The sequence below is a fragment of the Ciona intestinalis genome, chromosome 11 (assembly GCF_000224145.3).
Source record: "Ciona intestinalis chromosome 11, KH, whole genome shotgun sequence".
Lineage (NCBI taxonomy): Eukaryota > Metazoa > Chordata > Ascidiacea > Phlebobranchia > Cionidae > Ciona > Ciona intestinalis.
Genome location: NC_020176.2, coordinates 2,265,017 through 2,281,500, shown reverse-complemented (window position 1 = coordinate 2,281,500; position 16,484 = coordinate 2,265,017). Strand labels below are relative to the sequence as shown.

Genomic DNA, 16,484 nt, shown 5'->3' with positions numbered 1-16,484 from the left:
TATATGGAAAATATATAAATAATAATTGTTTTTAGTCTTTTTCCAAAAAGCGATAAAATTGTGATACAAAAATGACAAAATTTTGTTACAAATTTTGGTACAATTTTTAAAAATATATAAATATAAAATATTATAATAATAAAGTTTAAAAATCCAATTGAATTTTTTTCTTTAATTTTGCATCTCAAATATTGTCCATTTTTGCCAAGAGCGTTTTGCATTGTATATTTTGTTTGTTGTGGTCGCATTTATAACGCATTTGTACAAATGTTCTGAGTGTCCTTAGGCAATTATTTCTGAATTTCCATTTCTTAACCCCTTACTTCTACTTAGGCTTGTATTACATTGCTAGTTAAAGTTAAAAGTTTAATTTGTAGTTAAAAGAATATAATGTACTTAAAATGCACTTTTTCGGTGTAGTAATTAATTGTTTAACTAAAAAAGGTATGCTTATATAAAAACTATTTCCACAAAATGTTTTTATGACTTAATTTAACATGAAAAACGCATTAATATTTAATATTAACAAAAAAGAAACGCGCGAATAATTCAATGATTTATTTGCACAGTTTATTTCCGCACTTTAACTTTCCCATGGCAATTCATAAATTTGCCCTATGCCACAGTGAATTTCTTGATCTATATATAAAACCTATTTCTGCTCCCACTAAATGTGCCACGCACTTTACCTTTCCCATTTAAACTACATTAATTTGCCATGTGCCATCGTGAATTTCGTGATCTATATATAAATCCTTTTCCCTTAGATCTGGCTTGCTGCAACTGCTGCCAAAGGTTTGGAACTCAAAGGAACTTTTCAACGAAGACAGAAAGAAATCTTCATGGACCTCACCTTCACTAACAGAGCCATGCAGCCAATGACTGGATTTGCAATTCAATTTAACAAGAACAGGTTAGTGAGTCTGGAAGTTAAAAGTAAAAATTAAAAAAAAATCTGAAAAGATAAAAAAATCTAAAAAGATAAAAAAAATGTGTTTTTTACACAAACTTTTTAAATTACGCGAGCTTTTCTTGCATAAAAATGGTGAAGTTTTTAGTTTAAAAACTCGCTTTTGTTTGCTACTGATATAAGATTAGGTATTTACTCCATTTTTAGTGAATTTTTAATAAATTGCTTTTGAAGATCAGTATTTTTATTAGTAGTAACTCCGCCCAATTTTGTGGTATATAAAATGCAACAAAATACCCATATTTTCTAATCGTGTTTTTAACAAATTAAAACGATTTTTTAAAGTCATGAGGATATGGTTGTTTAATTCTGTAAATATATCTACTTAACCCTACAGTAATACTGCCTTTGATAAAAAGCATGTCTGTAGTTTCATTTGAACTTTGTTTGCTATTGTTTACAATGAGTTCCTTAATGAATTCGTATGTCTGCCAAATTTGCGAATCCAATTTCTTGAAAGCACGTTGAACGTGTATTGCTTGTACACGTACTTGTCAATTGTTTAGGCTTATCTAGTCATGGGCAAGAACAGTTTAGAATATCTTAAAATTTTTGGAAAAAAAAGTTAAAAAAAAGTTAAAAAAATTAGCAAAATTGAGAAAAGCATGTTTTAGGTGTATTGGTTTGTGCACGTATGTTTTAATTGTTTAGGCTTATCTGATTATGGGCGTTTGGCACCACCATGCACTGCAAAGACATTTAAACTCGCAGTTTGTGGTTTAGAGTTGTAAATATATTTGCAGATAAACGTGTTCTTTAGGTTTTATTGGTTAACCGACATACTTTTAGTTTATAAATATGTTGAAACTAGTTTTAAGCCATAGGATATTTAATTAATTTGAGAACTTTTTTAGATGCACACCCTTTTTGGGTTAAAGGCTATGCAAAATTTGTATTTTTTTTGTTCGCCTTTTAAGGATGTACACCATTTAAAATGCTTTTTTTAAAGCTTAAACAATTTTAAGTTTTTTATTTTATTAGAATTGTTTAATTTAACTGTAATTGTTCAGTTTTGTGTACAGTCTTTTTGACCATTTTTTAGCTTGTACACTATATTTATTTAAGTTAAATGCTTTTTAGAAAGTTTTAATTTGTAACTTTTTAGAATTGTTTAATTTACTGTAATTGTTCGGTTGTTTTTAATTTTTGACTGCTTTGGTTTTTGTAAATTAGTTCTAAGTCAGTTACCACACACCTACGCTTGCATAGGAACCTAAATACCAAGCCAAAGCACCGGTATATACTTATCTCTTGTAGAACCAATTTCCGACAGTCTGTTGTCCCCACCCTACCATTAAGTGTAAACCAGTAATAATATGAACACCTTTACTTTCATGCCACCAAATTTTGGTCGCAATTTTTTCTCGAAAATGATATTTCGCATCAAATTTTGGTCACAATTCTCTCAAAAACGACATTTGCTATCAAATTTTGGTCACAAATTTTCTCAAGAATGATATTTTTGTAAAAGTGTCCTATTATTTAGTAGGAAGTGTCGCATACCGAAACTGTGTTGGAATTCATAAAGCATGGTTTTGTAATTAATTAGTATCTCTAGCTGTTTAACAATGTATGTTATCCAGTTTTAACCTGGTTAAACCAGTTTTTAGGTTGACATTTATAGTAGGGTGGGGAAAGATGTAACACCTGTTCATTCTGTTGTCTCGTCCCATTTGGTGGTAAAAAAAGAACATTTAAAAAATTAGAAAACCGTATCCCTACGACTCCCATAGACCGTTGTTAATTGTTTAAAACTTGATCAGGATATTTGAATATTATGTGCTAAAGGTGTTCCATCTTCCCCCACCCTACTATAACTATGTGAAAAACAATCTGATATACAGACTATGTTTTAAAAAATCTTGCTTTATAGTAACATGCCTGTGGTTTTTAAGTAACTGTTAAACACAGTAATTTGACCTATGTTTTATGTACCTAATATATATATATATATATATATATATACCTATTTTTTCAAATATTTAAACTTTATAAATTTCTTGCTTATGTTTAGATACATTGCAGAAAAACTTGACATACCACTTATTAAAATGCCGTAATCTCGATTTTCAAAGGTCAATCATAATAATCACTTTAAATTTTGCCCACTGTAATTATAATAAAGCATCATGAATCATCAGATCTAATTATAAAAGTAAAAATCCTCAGAATTGGGCTATTTTAAGTGGTTTTATAACTCAGCTTTGATTCCTAGTACAGTCAGTGACATTTTAACTACCTCACCCTTAAATATTATGATTATGAATCACAGAATATTTATTTAATTTTTAAACTAGTTTACTGGGTGTCTGGTGTCTAAAATTGCATATATTTCGGCTGCAATTTTTGTGTTTAAATAACTGTTTACTTCCTAAAAGTAAAAACTGTATTGGAAATTGGAAATATTTATTATTTTAATTTTGCCATATAATTATTGGGTGTCTGCGTCTGAAATTGCAAAAATATTTCGACTGCAATTTTTGTGTTTAAATAACTGTTTAATCTCTTTGATTTACCAATTAACATTCAAAAATGTATTAGAAATTGTAAAGATTTATTATTTCAATTTTGCCAACCAATTCACTAGGTGTATGCTTTCTGAAATTTATTTTGCAACTGTTATTTTTGTGTAAAATATTTCGGTTGTTATTTTTGTGCTTAAAAACCTGTTTAATCTCCTAGGCTTACTTCTAAAAGTGCAAAACTGTAATAGAAACAAAAATTGTTAAAAACTGTAAAGGCCTATATTGAAAATTGTAAATAAAAAATTTACATATATATATTGAAAATTTGTAAACTAAATTAGGACTGTTTTGTTGAGTTGTGATAAAACATAGTTTTAATTAAGAAATAGCCTTGGGTTAAAAGAAATGTTGAAAAAATTTCTTTTTGCATTTTTGTCGTGAGCGTTCTGCAATGGTAATCACCTATTCTGTATGTGCGACAAAAAATCCCAAAATTTCCCTATTCGTGACTTTTTGTTCCGAAAGTCATTTATTTCTGTATTGAATACACAATGTTGGTTTTGGATAAAGTTTATATTTGCCCACAGAACATGTTTTAAGCTCTAAGTTTCATCTATGCTACAATATATGGTTTCTCGTAAATAGACCTTGTGGTCAGGTATTTCCAGATTTTAATTTTTGATAATTTTTTTGGCATTTAATGTAATCAGGACCAGACATCAGAAACTTTATGCTACCGTATATGTACAAGACAGCACCCTGCCCCAATTTGAACTTTACGAAAATAACTTTTTATAGCTTCTATAAATATTTACGAACTGCCGCAGAAGCGTAACTAAAATATGTGCAGTTATCTTTTTTTATCTTTTTATTTTGTTAAATTTTTAATAAAAATTCAAACTTGAAGCTTTTAATTTCCGAATCTAATTAATTTTTTATATGAGCGTTGAAAAAATGATCTAACTTTTATAAAAACATTCAAACTCAAAAGGCTTTATCATTCTTTATCAACAACCAAAATTAAAATGAAAATTATTGTATATAATGCTTATATGATTTAACTTTTATAAAAACAACCAAAAAGCTTGACCTTTCAGTGTATGTAATGTATTATTTGATTTAACTTTTATAGAAAAAACCCGACCATTTTAAATGAACTAGTGTACAATATAGGCCTTATAAGTGTATGATGTCATTATATACTTTTAACTTCCAACCCGTTAACCCAGTGATCCCACATCCAGCTATTCATTTTAAAGGCGTAATCTTTTGGCTTTTTTCATTTATTTGTATTTCCGTACGCGGACTGCGCTGTGTCTGGAATGACGAAATACCAGACCACCCAACCACTAGGTGTGCCAGACACGCCACGTAATTACTAGGTGTCAATCAAATATGCCGCTATCTAATTACAACTCCATTTTGTACAGTTTATGCGGAAAATCAAAAGTTTGGAAATTTTTATAAAAAAATTATTTTTTTTGTATAATACTGTGGGGTAAGATGGATACCGTTAGCATGTAATATCCCGTTTTTCCTAATGAGGTTTTTAACGATTAATAGCGCACTTTTAGAACCGTAAGGATACAGTTTTGTATATATATATATATATATATATATATATTCTTTTTAGTTGCCTTTGCTCAAACTTGTTTAAAATATTTTGTAGCATAGAAAAAGCAGTTAAAACTTGCCCTAAAGCAGTTCTATACAAACGAATGCGTATGAAAGCCAATATTAATGCTGCTATTTCATAAAGGTCCATAAAAGTAATAAAATAAATAAGAATAAAATTCACATTGATGTGCAGTTTTTCTGTTATACCCTCCTAAAAATCTTGGCAAAATTTAAACAGCATAATTTTTACATTTTATATTATATATATATATTTTTTTGTGTACCCTAGCACCATGCACACTTATAACTGATTAAGCAGATTAAAGTGTTGAGGAATTGTTGGTTTAAATAATGACAACAATTTGTGTGTTTGTCAATGTCGGCCTGAGGGCTATCGATTGCTGTTTCATGTTTATCAGTCTGTTACATTATGTTTATATCATAATATTATATATCTATGAGACTATGTCAGTTATTTCTTTGAGAAAAAATAGCTTTAACTGTTGTTTAGCCAAAATAAAATTTTTAGTTAAAAAAAGTTATTAAATGCTTATTTAAAAAAATTTGTAATTTATTTTCGGTGAAATTTGTATTTTTTTCTTAATTTTTTTTTTTCTTAAAATTAAGCAATGTAACAGAAACTTAACTTGATTTAATTTGTTATTTAATATGTGTTTTGTTTATTTTGAAGGACAGGGCATTGCTTGTTAAAAATACTTTTTTATGGTGTTAATGTAAGAGATAGGGTTAATTTATTACACCTAGCGTGATAAGAGCTCAAACACGCTTTTATGAAAAAAGACATAATTAAAAAAAAGTTTTAATATTTCCTAATTTTAAACAGATTAATTTTATTTCCCCTTTTTTCGAGAAAAGACATAAATTAAAAAGAAGTTTTAATATTTCCTAATTTTAAACAGTTTTCATTTCATTTCTCCTTTTTTGAGAAAAGACATAATTTAAAATAAGTTTTAATATTTTCTAATTTTAAACAGATTAATTTTATTTTCCCTTTTTTAAGAAAAGTCATAAATTAAAAAGAAGTTTTAATATTTCCTAATTTTAAACAGTTTACACTTCATTTAATTGAATTTTCTGCATTTTGTGTTTACAGCACTGAAATAAATTTTCAGTTTTATGTTCTGAACTTAAATAACCTTGAATGTAATTGCTACTCTAATTGTTGCCTCGTACTTTTCCAAGCAAATAATTAAATTGTCTTGTAATTATTTGGATACCCTTTGCCTAAGACTTGATTTACGAAAAATATCAAAACATTTTAACTTGTAGAAAGCGTTTATTTTTTAATATGAGCAAAAATAGCAGCAAAACGGTAGCGCACAATTTTTGGTTCAAAAGCAAAAGTATATGATTGTATTTACAATTATTTTAGCAGCATATATGCAGAGAAAAACATACAAACGCCCAACAAATACCTGCTAAAATTTTAAAAATTACATAAAAAACAAACAGTTTACAACAGACACACATGGTAACAGCTACAAACAAATAAATTATTGGATTTTGTGAAATTGGCAGTGTGTGGGTTTTTTTTAACAGTTTAATTGTTAAAAACGTCTTTAAAATAAATCTAACCACAAAAAAAGCGTTTTAAATCTTTAATCAAAAAGCCTTACTTCAAAAATAAAATTGTCAAAATTTCAAAATGTCAAAAATCGTGAAAAAATATACAAACTTACAAAAAAACAAAAAAAATCAAATGCTTTTATTTGTGTTTAGATTCTATTTTTAAATAATAAGCAAAAATTTTTGATTTTTACAGTAAAATTTGGAACCGAAATTGTGGTGGTAATCGCCGCATACTTGCGCACATGATTTTCATTTTCATGCAGTGACGCACACATATTGGCACTGTAGAAAAACAGTTAAATTTAAATTTTATTGTTATAAACTAGACTATGAAACTAAGAGTAGAGTTTTAGGACAGCTTCTTTAAATATTGTTTAGCAAATCTAAAAAATTATAAACTTTTTCTAAAAAAATTTCGAAACTTTTTGTGAATTTTTTTTTAAATTCAATTTTGTAGTTACTAGTTATTTTACAGTCGTTTAAAATATTTTAGCATGAGAAAAAGTCAGCCTAAAAGCACTCTTTATCTTATTATTTACCAAAATACAAATAAGAAGCAAATGTTAGCCCCCAATATAAAGCAATGACATTTTTTTATTCAACAATTTTGCGAAATAATTTACTACCAGATAAATAAGATGTCCATTTGATTTAATATTTTATTAAATTCCGCTTGTCAGGTCACTCAATTAAATCAAATGTGATATAGTACTGTACAAATTAGTGCTGTGAAATTTTACGCGGCATTAACAAACAGATCAGCCTCAGGGTCTATTAAATCTCGGTGCAGGTCACCGCGGCCAGCCTTGTAGAGCCTCATGCGTGTTAGAAGGAAGCTGCAATGTTAGGTTCTTACCCCTATACTAATTTAATAGCCTCGTTTGTAAATATACTTCTGCACATCTCCTTGGCTGTCCTACATTTGTTGCGACATTGCCTCACTAGATAAAATGGCAGAAGATATTGTTTTGTTTTTTTGAAATGTTTTTTTCGAAACATTTTTTTTTTCGTTTAGTTGAAATATTTTTGTTTTCACTTCGCGCATTTTGTTGCATGGGTTTCGAGATTATGTCATTTACCTCCAATGTTGGTCTGTTTTTTTGCATATGTATGCCTGACTCTTGATATACAGTAGAATAGAGGAAGATGGGACACTTTTTCATTCTATTTTCTCGTCCCATTTGATAGTAAACAAAGAACATTAAAAAATTATGAAACCGTATCCTCACAACTCCCATAGACTGTTGTTTATTGTTTCAAACATGATCAGGATATTTAGATATTATGTGCTAAAGGTGTCCCACCTTTCCCCACAGTACTATACAGTGTAGAACTGTAGCTATTTTAAGGCCTTCAGAATACTTGTCATTCAACTATGTAGTTGATGTGTTATAAGTGCTGTGTTGTTTTTCTGGTATTTAGTACATTTCTCATTAAATGTTAGAAACTTAATCAATCATTCCCGTTCTGTGGCAGCCTCTGATTACAGTAACCACCAGCCAGTACCAGTTTAAACCAGTTTAAACCAGTTTTTCGCAGCGATTTTTTCACCCATGCGTTATACTTACATTTTGGGCATTTGATTTTCGGAAGGCAGAATGACAGCAGGTTGACTTTTTTGGGGCAACGGCAGTAGCGTACCCCACCTCTGCACCCTTTGCTTATTCTCATACCACTGCTATTTGTAGTAACAGCACCAGACCTTGATACCGGCTCATTTGACTATCAAAATAAGAAAATTGCGTTGTAAAAATATTTAATTTGGTAAAAATTTTGTTCCGAAAAAGAGAAATATTATTAATATATTAAAATAATTTATTTCGTAAAAAATTCTGTTAACGTTTAATTTCGTAAAAACTATGTTTCGAAATAAAAAGTTGGATATTTCAGGTAAACTGAATTTTTTTAACAATTTTCTGACGTAAAATTGGATTTTTGTATATATTTATATAAATAATATAGAATTTGTAAACTTATTTATTTACCTCCAAGCCATATTCTTCAGTGAGCATATTATCTAATGCCGGACATTCAAGTTCATTACAGTAACTTTGTGGTAGGGTCCCATTTTCAAATGTACATCTCATTTGATTCTAAAATAAATTAAAATTTATATAAATAACAAAAAAAAAATTATTACTAAAAAATGTAACAAAATTTACGCAATTTTTGTTAAAACTTTTATTTTAGAAAAAAAACAAATAAATAAAAAAAAATTAAATTTTTTAAAAATTAAAAAAAATTAAAGAAAAATTACGAAAAGAAATTTAAAATTTGCTAATTTAAAAAATGTAAAAAAAAATTGTTGTTGAAATTTTGGACAAAAATATAGGAACACTTATTACACATGTACTCACATGAATGCAGTTTACGTCTGTATGGTTCATTCCTATAAAGAAATATATTTTTAAATCCCTATTATATATATATGTGTATGTAATAACACGTCCAAGATATTTTCTACATAAAAAACAGACCATTAAAAAATTCTATATCTTTTATTTTAAAAGTCAGATTTTTTTATTCAAAACGGTAACATTTTTTATTAAAAAAAAACGAAACATTTAAAAACTCCTGAATTTTTTATTCTAAAAAACAAATATATTTTCAGAAAGTCCAATTTTTTATTGTATATAATTATAATCAAACAGTAAAATTTTATATTCCAAATAACGAAATATTCACAAATTTCGATTTTTTATTTAAAATTTTATTAATTTATTAAAAAAATATAGAAACAGTAATGCATAGAAAAGAAGTTGTAAAAATACGTACCGTAGTAGTTGACGGCCATTTGCGTCTTCTGCATGTTGCAATTGGTCGATACGCAAACCAACTCAACCATGACCAATTGTGACGGGTATGACTCTGATGCCATCAAGTGGTGAGAAGTCACACCCGTTAATTCCCCGAGAAAACCAGACGTATGTAAATCCCACATCTAAAAAAAATGTTAAAAAAACTAAAAAATTTTAGTTCAAAATTTGGTAAAAAAACTGAACCATAAACTGAAGTAAAATAAACTATTTCTGCATCATGATAATATTTTTTTGTATTACTTCATACTTTTATATTTTTTTTGAATTTTTTTTTTGAAATTTTACATGATTTTATGTATCTTATGCCCTTACCTGCACTTTTTGGCCATGGTCCAAAAGAACATTCCTGAAGCTAAAATAAATTCTTTCCCGTGCTCTTGTATTAAATGGATGTATAATCCAGCATTTTGCTGCTGTGTTTGTAATATTGGCTTCTCTCGTTGGAGGGTAAACGAACTGGTTTTGTGTCGTTGTCAAAATATCACAACCACCTTAAAAAATGGGGTTAAAAAATAGTTTTTGTTATTATTTTAAGAAAATTTTTAAAAATATTTGTGAAAGTCTTATGAACAGTAAAAAAATTAGTCAAAACGAGACACTGGAGTTCTGGTATTATGTTAATGTATTTTCTCAATTTAGGATTCAAAATGTTGTTTTTTGGGCTTCTCTCAGAAACATTTTTTTGTATACTATGCTAATACTTTTTTTATATTGTGTGTTGCTAGTTTTCATTACTTTAATAATATATTATTTTTTTTATAAAAGTTTAAAAATTTCTGAACTAAACACTTAACAAAGTTGTATTGTTGATAATTAAATGGCAGTTAAATATGACTTAATAAAAAAAATCCAAAGTGACACCAACCCACATAAAATTAATATAGTAGGTTGGGGGAAGATGGGACACCTTTTGCACATAATATCCAAATATCCTGATTGTGTTTTAAACAATTAACAACAGTCTATGAAAGTCATTAGAATACGGTTTTATATTTCTTTGAATGTTCTTTGTTTACTACCAAATGGGGCAAGAAAATTGAATGAAAAGGTGTCCCATATTCCCCCTCCCCCTACTATACATAAAATTTGAACCCTAAAAAAATGATTAAAAAAATGTTCCCTTACTATAGTAATGCATTAGAAACTCAGGTGGATTCCTTGAGCGAATTGGAACATATATTATAATTGTCATAGCATTTTGTTTCACAATTTCAAAGTCACCCAATGGGCCATATAGGTATTGCACCGTTTTGCTTGTTCTGTTGTAATATGTAATAAGCATCACAGGTGAGTGTACAGTGGCGTTGAAATTCTGAAATAAAAACATTAAGCTTATAAATTGTCTATACAAGGATTTAGTTTTGATACACTATATGTGTTTTTTTGTGATATATACATGTAAAATTTTGAATATATATATATTAATTTTCAAAAATCGGTGTAAATTTATTTAAAATAAGGAAATTGATTTATATTGTTTTATATTATACTGTATTGTTTTTGGACTTTTTTTAGTTTGGTACTGTTTTGTAGGCCTAATGGCTTATATACCTAAATCTTATCAAAAAATACCTATTTGTAACAAATACATTTTTCTATATAGGCTATATACCTTATCTTCAGTACTTTGCAGTAAATTATTTGTAAAATGAGATTTTAAGTTCCCATTTTCCGATTTTATATCTTGTTGTGGTGTATTAGAAAGAGATTGGCATACAAGTCTGCCTAAAGCGCTCAGTGCCAGCGTGTACTTGTTTTGCTATTTCCGTATCATAAACCACCACAATACTTAAACGCAGGGACATTTTTCTATATTGTGTACAGTCAACAGTGTTTTGTGTGTAATTAAAACACAGTGTAATAAGCTGGAGAAGTATGTGAACAGAGTGTTTTCAGCTTCTAAATGTATTTTGTTTTGCTCTTCAAGTTTTTTAGGCTCACTTTGTTTTTAGTTGCTTTTACTATCATCAAATTTGCTCAAAACATTTTGTAGCATAGGAGAATCGTATAACGTATTTTGTTTTGGTCTTGAACAGTTTTGTAGCAGTTTTGTAGGCTCTCTTTGTTTTTAGTTGCTTCTTCTGCTGTCAAATTTGTTCAAACCATTTTGCAGCATATTTGTATATGTTTAAGCATATAACAATGCCCTAAAGCAGTTCTATACAAATGAAGTGTTTTATATGCCAATATTGTATGGTTCGTCTATACGCACACTTTTGTTTCTAATAGAAGTTTAATTTTATGTTTACAATTTGAACATAAATCTTTTAAATAAGTATTGTATTTCCTGATGTTTGTTAAACTCATTTTTCCGAAAAGTTTTTGCAAAACCAAATACGTAAAAATACGTAAAAACTTTACAAATCAAATACGTAAAAATTTTTGCAAAAAATTTTTATTGAAAAACAGTCCGGATTAAAAATTTCCATAATATTCTAGTTAAAAAAAAGTTCCATAATAATATATATTTTTCTATAATACCTAAAAATATCTGTAATATACATTTTCTTTAATATTTCTGAAAATTTCTATAATACACATATCACCTTGAAAGCCATAATAAAGTTTGATGGGTTAGGGTTAGCTTGTATATACCAAGCCCTGCCCCTGTTGTCGCTTCGTTCACGATTGGTTATCAGTCTGTTTGTCTGGAATATTGTGCCTCGTTGCGTTCGGCATACATTATTCGGTGCACAGACTGTAATACAAAAAAATAGTAAAAATTTTTAACAATTTTGTAAAAGGTTTATATTTTATGGTAAATTAAGTGTATTTTTTTTGTAAAAAGTTTTTTGTGAAATATTTTTTTGTGTGTAAAGTTTTTTTGTGAAAATTTTTTCATTAAAAAAATTATTTTGCAAAAAAAGTTTTATTTAAAATAATAAATATATTATAGATTTTTTAGTTTAATTTTGTTTAAAAAGTTAGCAAATAAATTTTATATTTTATTTTTAATTTTTTTTGCAAAAAAATTTCGAATATAAAGAATATGTATATTTTGGAATTTTTATTTTAATTTTGTTAAGAAAGTAAGCACAAAGATTATTGCTTGTCAAACTTACTTGATTCAACGTTTTTGAACACGAAAACAAACAAAACGCATGCTACCAATTGTGTGTTCATTTTGGCAATCCTGTACTACCCTTTAAAAAAAGCACCCTACCAAAATCGCTGTCAAAAATAAGAAATTTGAAATATTGCTTAAAAAATTGACACCGTACCAAAAATCGCTGTCTAAAAAAAGAAATGTGAAAAATTGCTGTAAAAATTTGCACCCTACCAAAAATCACCCTTAAAACAATTTGAATCTACAATCTACACTCTACCAAAAATCGTTGTCAAAATTAACAAATTTGAAATATTGCTACTTAAAAACCTACACCCTACCAAAAATCGCTGTCAAAAAAAATGTGAAAAATTGCTACTTTTCACATTCACACGCTCTGTAAAAAAATTGAAATACTGCTAATTAAAAATGTACACCCTATCAAAATATGCTGTTAAAAAATGGAAAATTTTGCTACTAAAAAATCTAAACCCTACCAAAAATCGCTGTCAAAAAAATGTGAAAAATTGCTACTTTTCACATTCACACGCTCTGTAAAAAAATTGAAATACTGCTAATTAAAAATGTTCACCCCATCGAAATATGCTGTTAAAAAATTTAAAATTTTGCTACCTAAATATCTGCACCCTACCAAAAATCGCTGTCAAAAAAGGAAATGTGAAATAATGCTACTTTTCACATTCACACGCTCTGTCCCACCATGTGTGCCTAGCTAAATATTAATGCAAGTAAATAAGTAAAGGCTTAATCTTATCAAGCACCTAAGGCTACTAATGTGACATCATCACTAAAGAACTTTTTTCTTTACTAAACTACTTGAGTGAAACTTAATCTGCTTATTATTTCGTGCCTTTACTTAAAACAGTAGGCTTATTTATAAGCACATTAAATAATTTTTAAAAATGTTATCAGATTTCCTATTTACAAAATACTAAGATTTTATTACATAATTATAAACACCTGTCACTGGCTGTGTTTTAATGAATAGCTTCAAATTCTGCCAGCTTTGAAGTGTATGAACATTAATATTTCTAGAAATTTAAGCTGAAAAAGTTTGCAAATCTATCGTAATTGTTCAAATTTTAATTCAATTTATTAAATTTTTACCAATTTTAAATACAACAGCTCAAGTTACAGAACTTACAGAAAGCTCAAGTTACAGAAATATTAGTTTTTTGATAAAATTTTTTTATGTGTATAATAAATGCAATATTTGATTGGAAAATGCAACACTTTACAAACAATTTAAAACAACGAAATCCTGTTGTGTGAATTTAAATATTAAGAATATTGTACAAAAGTCCACTTAAGGGGGTAAGGTCACCATCATAAAAATATTTTCGCAAAAAAAACACATTTAATTTGCAAAGCTGCATATTATCAAAACATGAAAATAGTTATATACATTAATATTTTTCAATAAATATTTTGATATTTCCTCTTTAAATGCAGAATTAAACAATATGATTGAGTTTTCTTTTAGCAATTCCTTACTCTCACGCAAAAATTGACCTCTGGCACATTTTTCCAAGCACCACAAACAGATAACATGAGCTACGGCAGCGTCGACGAACTAAAAATACAAAAAAAATTAAAAATTCAAGTTAAAAATTCCCGCCCTACTATACCAAAATTTAAACTTTTGTAAATTAACATACAGTAGGGTGGGGGAAGATGGGACACTTTTTAGCTCTATTTTCTCGTACCATTCAGTAGTAAACGAAGAACATTCAAAGAATTTTAAAACTATATCCCTACGACTCTCATAGACCATTCTTAATTGTTTTAAACACGATCAGAATACTTAGATATTATGTGCTAAAGATGTCCCATCTTCCCCCACCCTATTATAAATTACGGAAAATCTGCTTTACCTCTTTTACACCCAACATTGCAAAATCTTCTTGTATTTCTGCAACCTGGTTTTAGTGCTTTTGTTATTGAACTAGGACCTATTCTTGCGTCTAGATCAAGACCAGGAATTTGGAGGCCAGCAACTGCAGGAGGTTGTGACTAAAATAAATGAATGAATGAATGTAACTTACTTTATCCTCGCGTGGCGGGGAAACGACAGTCGTTACAACACTGGTGTTCATACACCTTGTGCTAGCTTATGAGTTACCATGTATGTTACCAAAATATTATTCATTTAAAAATAGTTTTAAATTATTTGTATTTTGGTTATGTTAAGACAATTTCACGCAATAAGTTAAAGTGAATATAACGCATATTCTGTTACTTCTGCTACCAGGCATAATGTTAATTTTTTTTAGCGGCACATTTGGTATAAAAACGAAGTGTATCTCGAATTTTGCATTAGCACGTACAATTAAAAGTACACAAATTTTTTGATTTTTTTAAAAAATATTTTTATTTTTTTATAAAAGTGTATTTTTGTTAGTATTACCTCAACAATAGTTCTTAAGAAATGTGCATAGCCAGGACAGGATGACGTTAAATAATCATTTTCTTCTGCTTCCAACACTGCTATTATTGGAGGTAGAAACTGTCTGTTTTTGCAATTCGCTTCAGTGTTGTTCAAATTAAACCGGCAAGCTCTTTCTGCCTGTGGTTTAATGAATGTCAGTTATAATCTGGCAACACTGGAATGAAAATTGCCTTACCTCAATGCATTGGACCTCACTTTCAGTCATTCCTGCAATTAAGTAACATTTAAATAATAATTTGATTGCTTTTAGAAAAAAAAAGAATAAAAACTAGGGAAAAAACAAAAATTGATGTCTTACAGTTCAAAAATTTTTTCCCGACTTTTTTCTAAAAAACATTTTGTTCAAAAAAATCTAAATATTAGTTGTAACAAATTTATAATAAGTTGTGGCAGTTTTAAGCTATCCAAACAGCACAAAAACACAAACCATTTGCCACAAATTGGAAATTTGAGTTAGTGCATCCAACTTCTGTAGGGCAATCCAAATCCACTATAACTGTTGTATAAGCTCGATGACCATCTGGTAGAACCATAGGCCTGTCCCCTTTCACCACAGTTGCAATAGAGTAGTCCGAAGATGTATCTTCAGCAGTCCCAACCAGAATTTCATTTCCTGGTTATTAAAAATGACTTTTTAATTAAAATTTTTAAAAAATTAAAAAAAAATTTTAATTTTTTTTAAGCGATTAAAAAAATAATTTATTTTTACATAGTTTTAATAGTTAATAAGTTGTATTATGCCCAAAAATGTAGTTTAGCACTTTGTTTACTACTAAATGGGACAGGAAAATAGAAAGAAAAATTCTCCCGTCTTCCCCTACCCTACCATATATATACACGTATATTTTTATTTTTCGTTCCAAATTAAAACGTACCATTCAATAAATTGGTGACTGTTACAGTATTATTCAATCCAAGTTGTGTATTGGTCAGTGCCATATAGGTTTCCACTACCATGGTTGTTGTTAGTAATGTTGTTGGTATGTGTGGGACTACTATCCAGCATTTCTTGTCAGTTTGTTGCATGTTTCTAGTGGAGGATTGGCTGGGACTTTGTAGGGAAATTTTGTCTCCAATTAGAAGCCCACAACCCCACTGTAAAAAGTTGTTTTTTTAAAGAATTTTTTTAGGCATTTTTTAAAGTTTAGAAAATCTTTTGGAAATTTTTCCTGTCAAATTTGATTTTAAGACTATTTCATTTAAAATCAAATTTTGTTTTTAGAATACATCTGCTTTTTTTTGTTAGGTAAAATTTTCTTAGAATTATAAAATTGGTCTTGTGGCCATTTGTTCTGTTCTATATAGGTGAGGTTCTGTGGCAAGGCATGCCAGGAGACCTGGGATTTAGACCAGAGTTGGTTCAATACCTAATATTTTTAACGCAAAGCAAGTATTGCCATGACTTAGTAAAAAAAGTCATAAAAACACACTAAAAATTGTTTTTATACACATATAAAAAAAGATATAAAAACACACTGAAAAGAAGTAATAAAACATGCTAATTTTG

At 28.4% G+C, this 16,484-nt stretch overlaps 3 protein-coding genes across 4 annotated transcripts in view; 1 reads left to right on the top strand and 2 right to left on the bottom strand.

Moving 5' to 3' along the window:
- The window catches only part of LOC100179997 (AP-1 complex subunit beta-1), a 41,770-nt gene that overhangs the window by 11,772 nt on the left and 13,514 nt on the right, over window positions 1-16,484 (top strand). Inside the window, exon 18 of the mRNA XM_002122380.5 lies at window positions 768-913. Within this exon, the coding sequence (XP_002122416.3) occupies window positions 768-913 (146 nt within the window). The remainder of the gene's footprint in view (window positions 1-767; window positions 914-16,484) is intronic.
- LOC100181573 lies at window positions 6,330-12,671 on the bottom strand. Of its 2 annotated transcripts, XM_009861907.3 has the most exons (10): window positions 12,524-12,671; window positions 12,008-12,159; window positions 10,587-10,773; window positions 9,774-9,952; window positions 9,418-9,583; window positions 9,000-9,031; window positions 8,628-8,735; window positions 8,211-8,364; window positions 7,499-7,583; window positions 6,330-6,924 (listed from the first exon to the last, which is right to left on the bottom strand). In XM_009861907.3, the coding sequence occupies exons 1-9, from the start codon at window positions 12,582-12,584 to the stop codon at window positions 7,501-7,503; spliced, it is 1,122 nt and encodes a 373-aa protein (XP_009860209.1). In that variant the 5' UTR covers window positions 12,585-12,671; the 3' UTR covers window positions 6,330-6,924; window positions 7,499-7,500. The 2 variants fall into 2 exon arrangements, with proteins under 2 accessions (XP_009860209.1, XP_002129157.1); XM_002129121.4 differs by lacking the exon at window positions 7,499-7,583 and having other exon boundaries at window positions 12,524-12,665.
- LOC100177647 lies at window positions 13,645-16,092 on the bottom strand. Its single transcript, XM_002122443.4, has 6 exons — window positions 15,853-16,092; window positions 15,405-15,590; window positions 15,153-15,184; window positions 14,936-15,094; window positions 14,403-14,541; window positions 13,645-14,101 (listed from the first exon to the last, which is right to left on the bottom strand). The coding sequence occupies exons 1-6, from the start codon at window positions 16,001-16,003 to the stop codon at window positions 14,025-14,027; spliced, it is 744 nt and encodes a 247-aa protein (XP_002122479.3). The 5' UTR covers window positions 16,004-16,092; the 3' UTR covers window positions 13,645-14,024.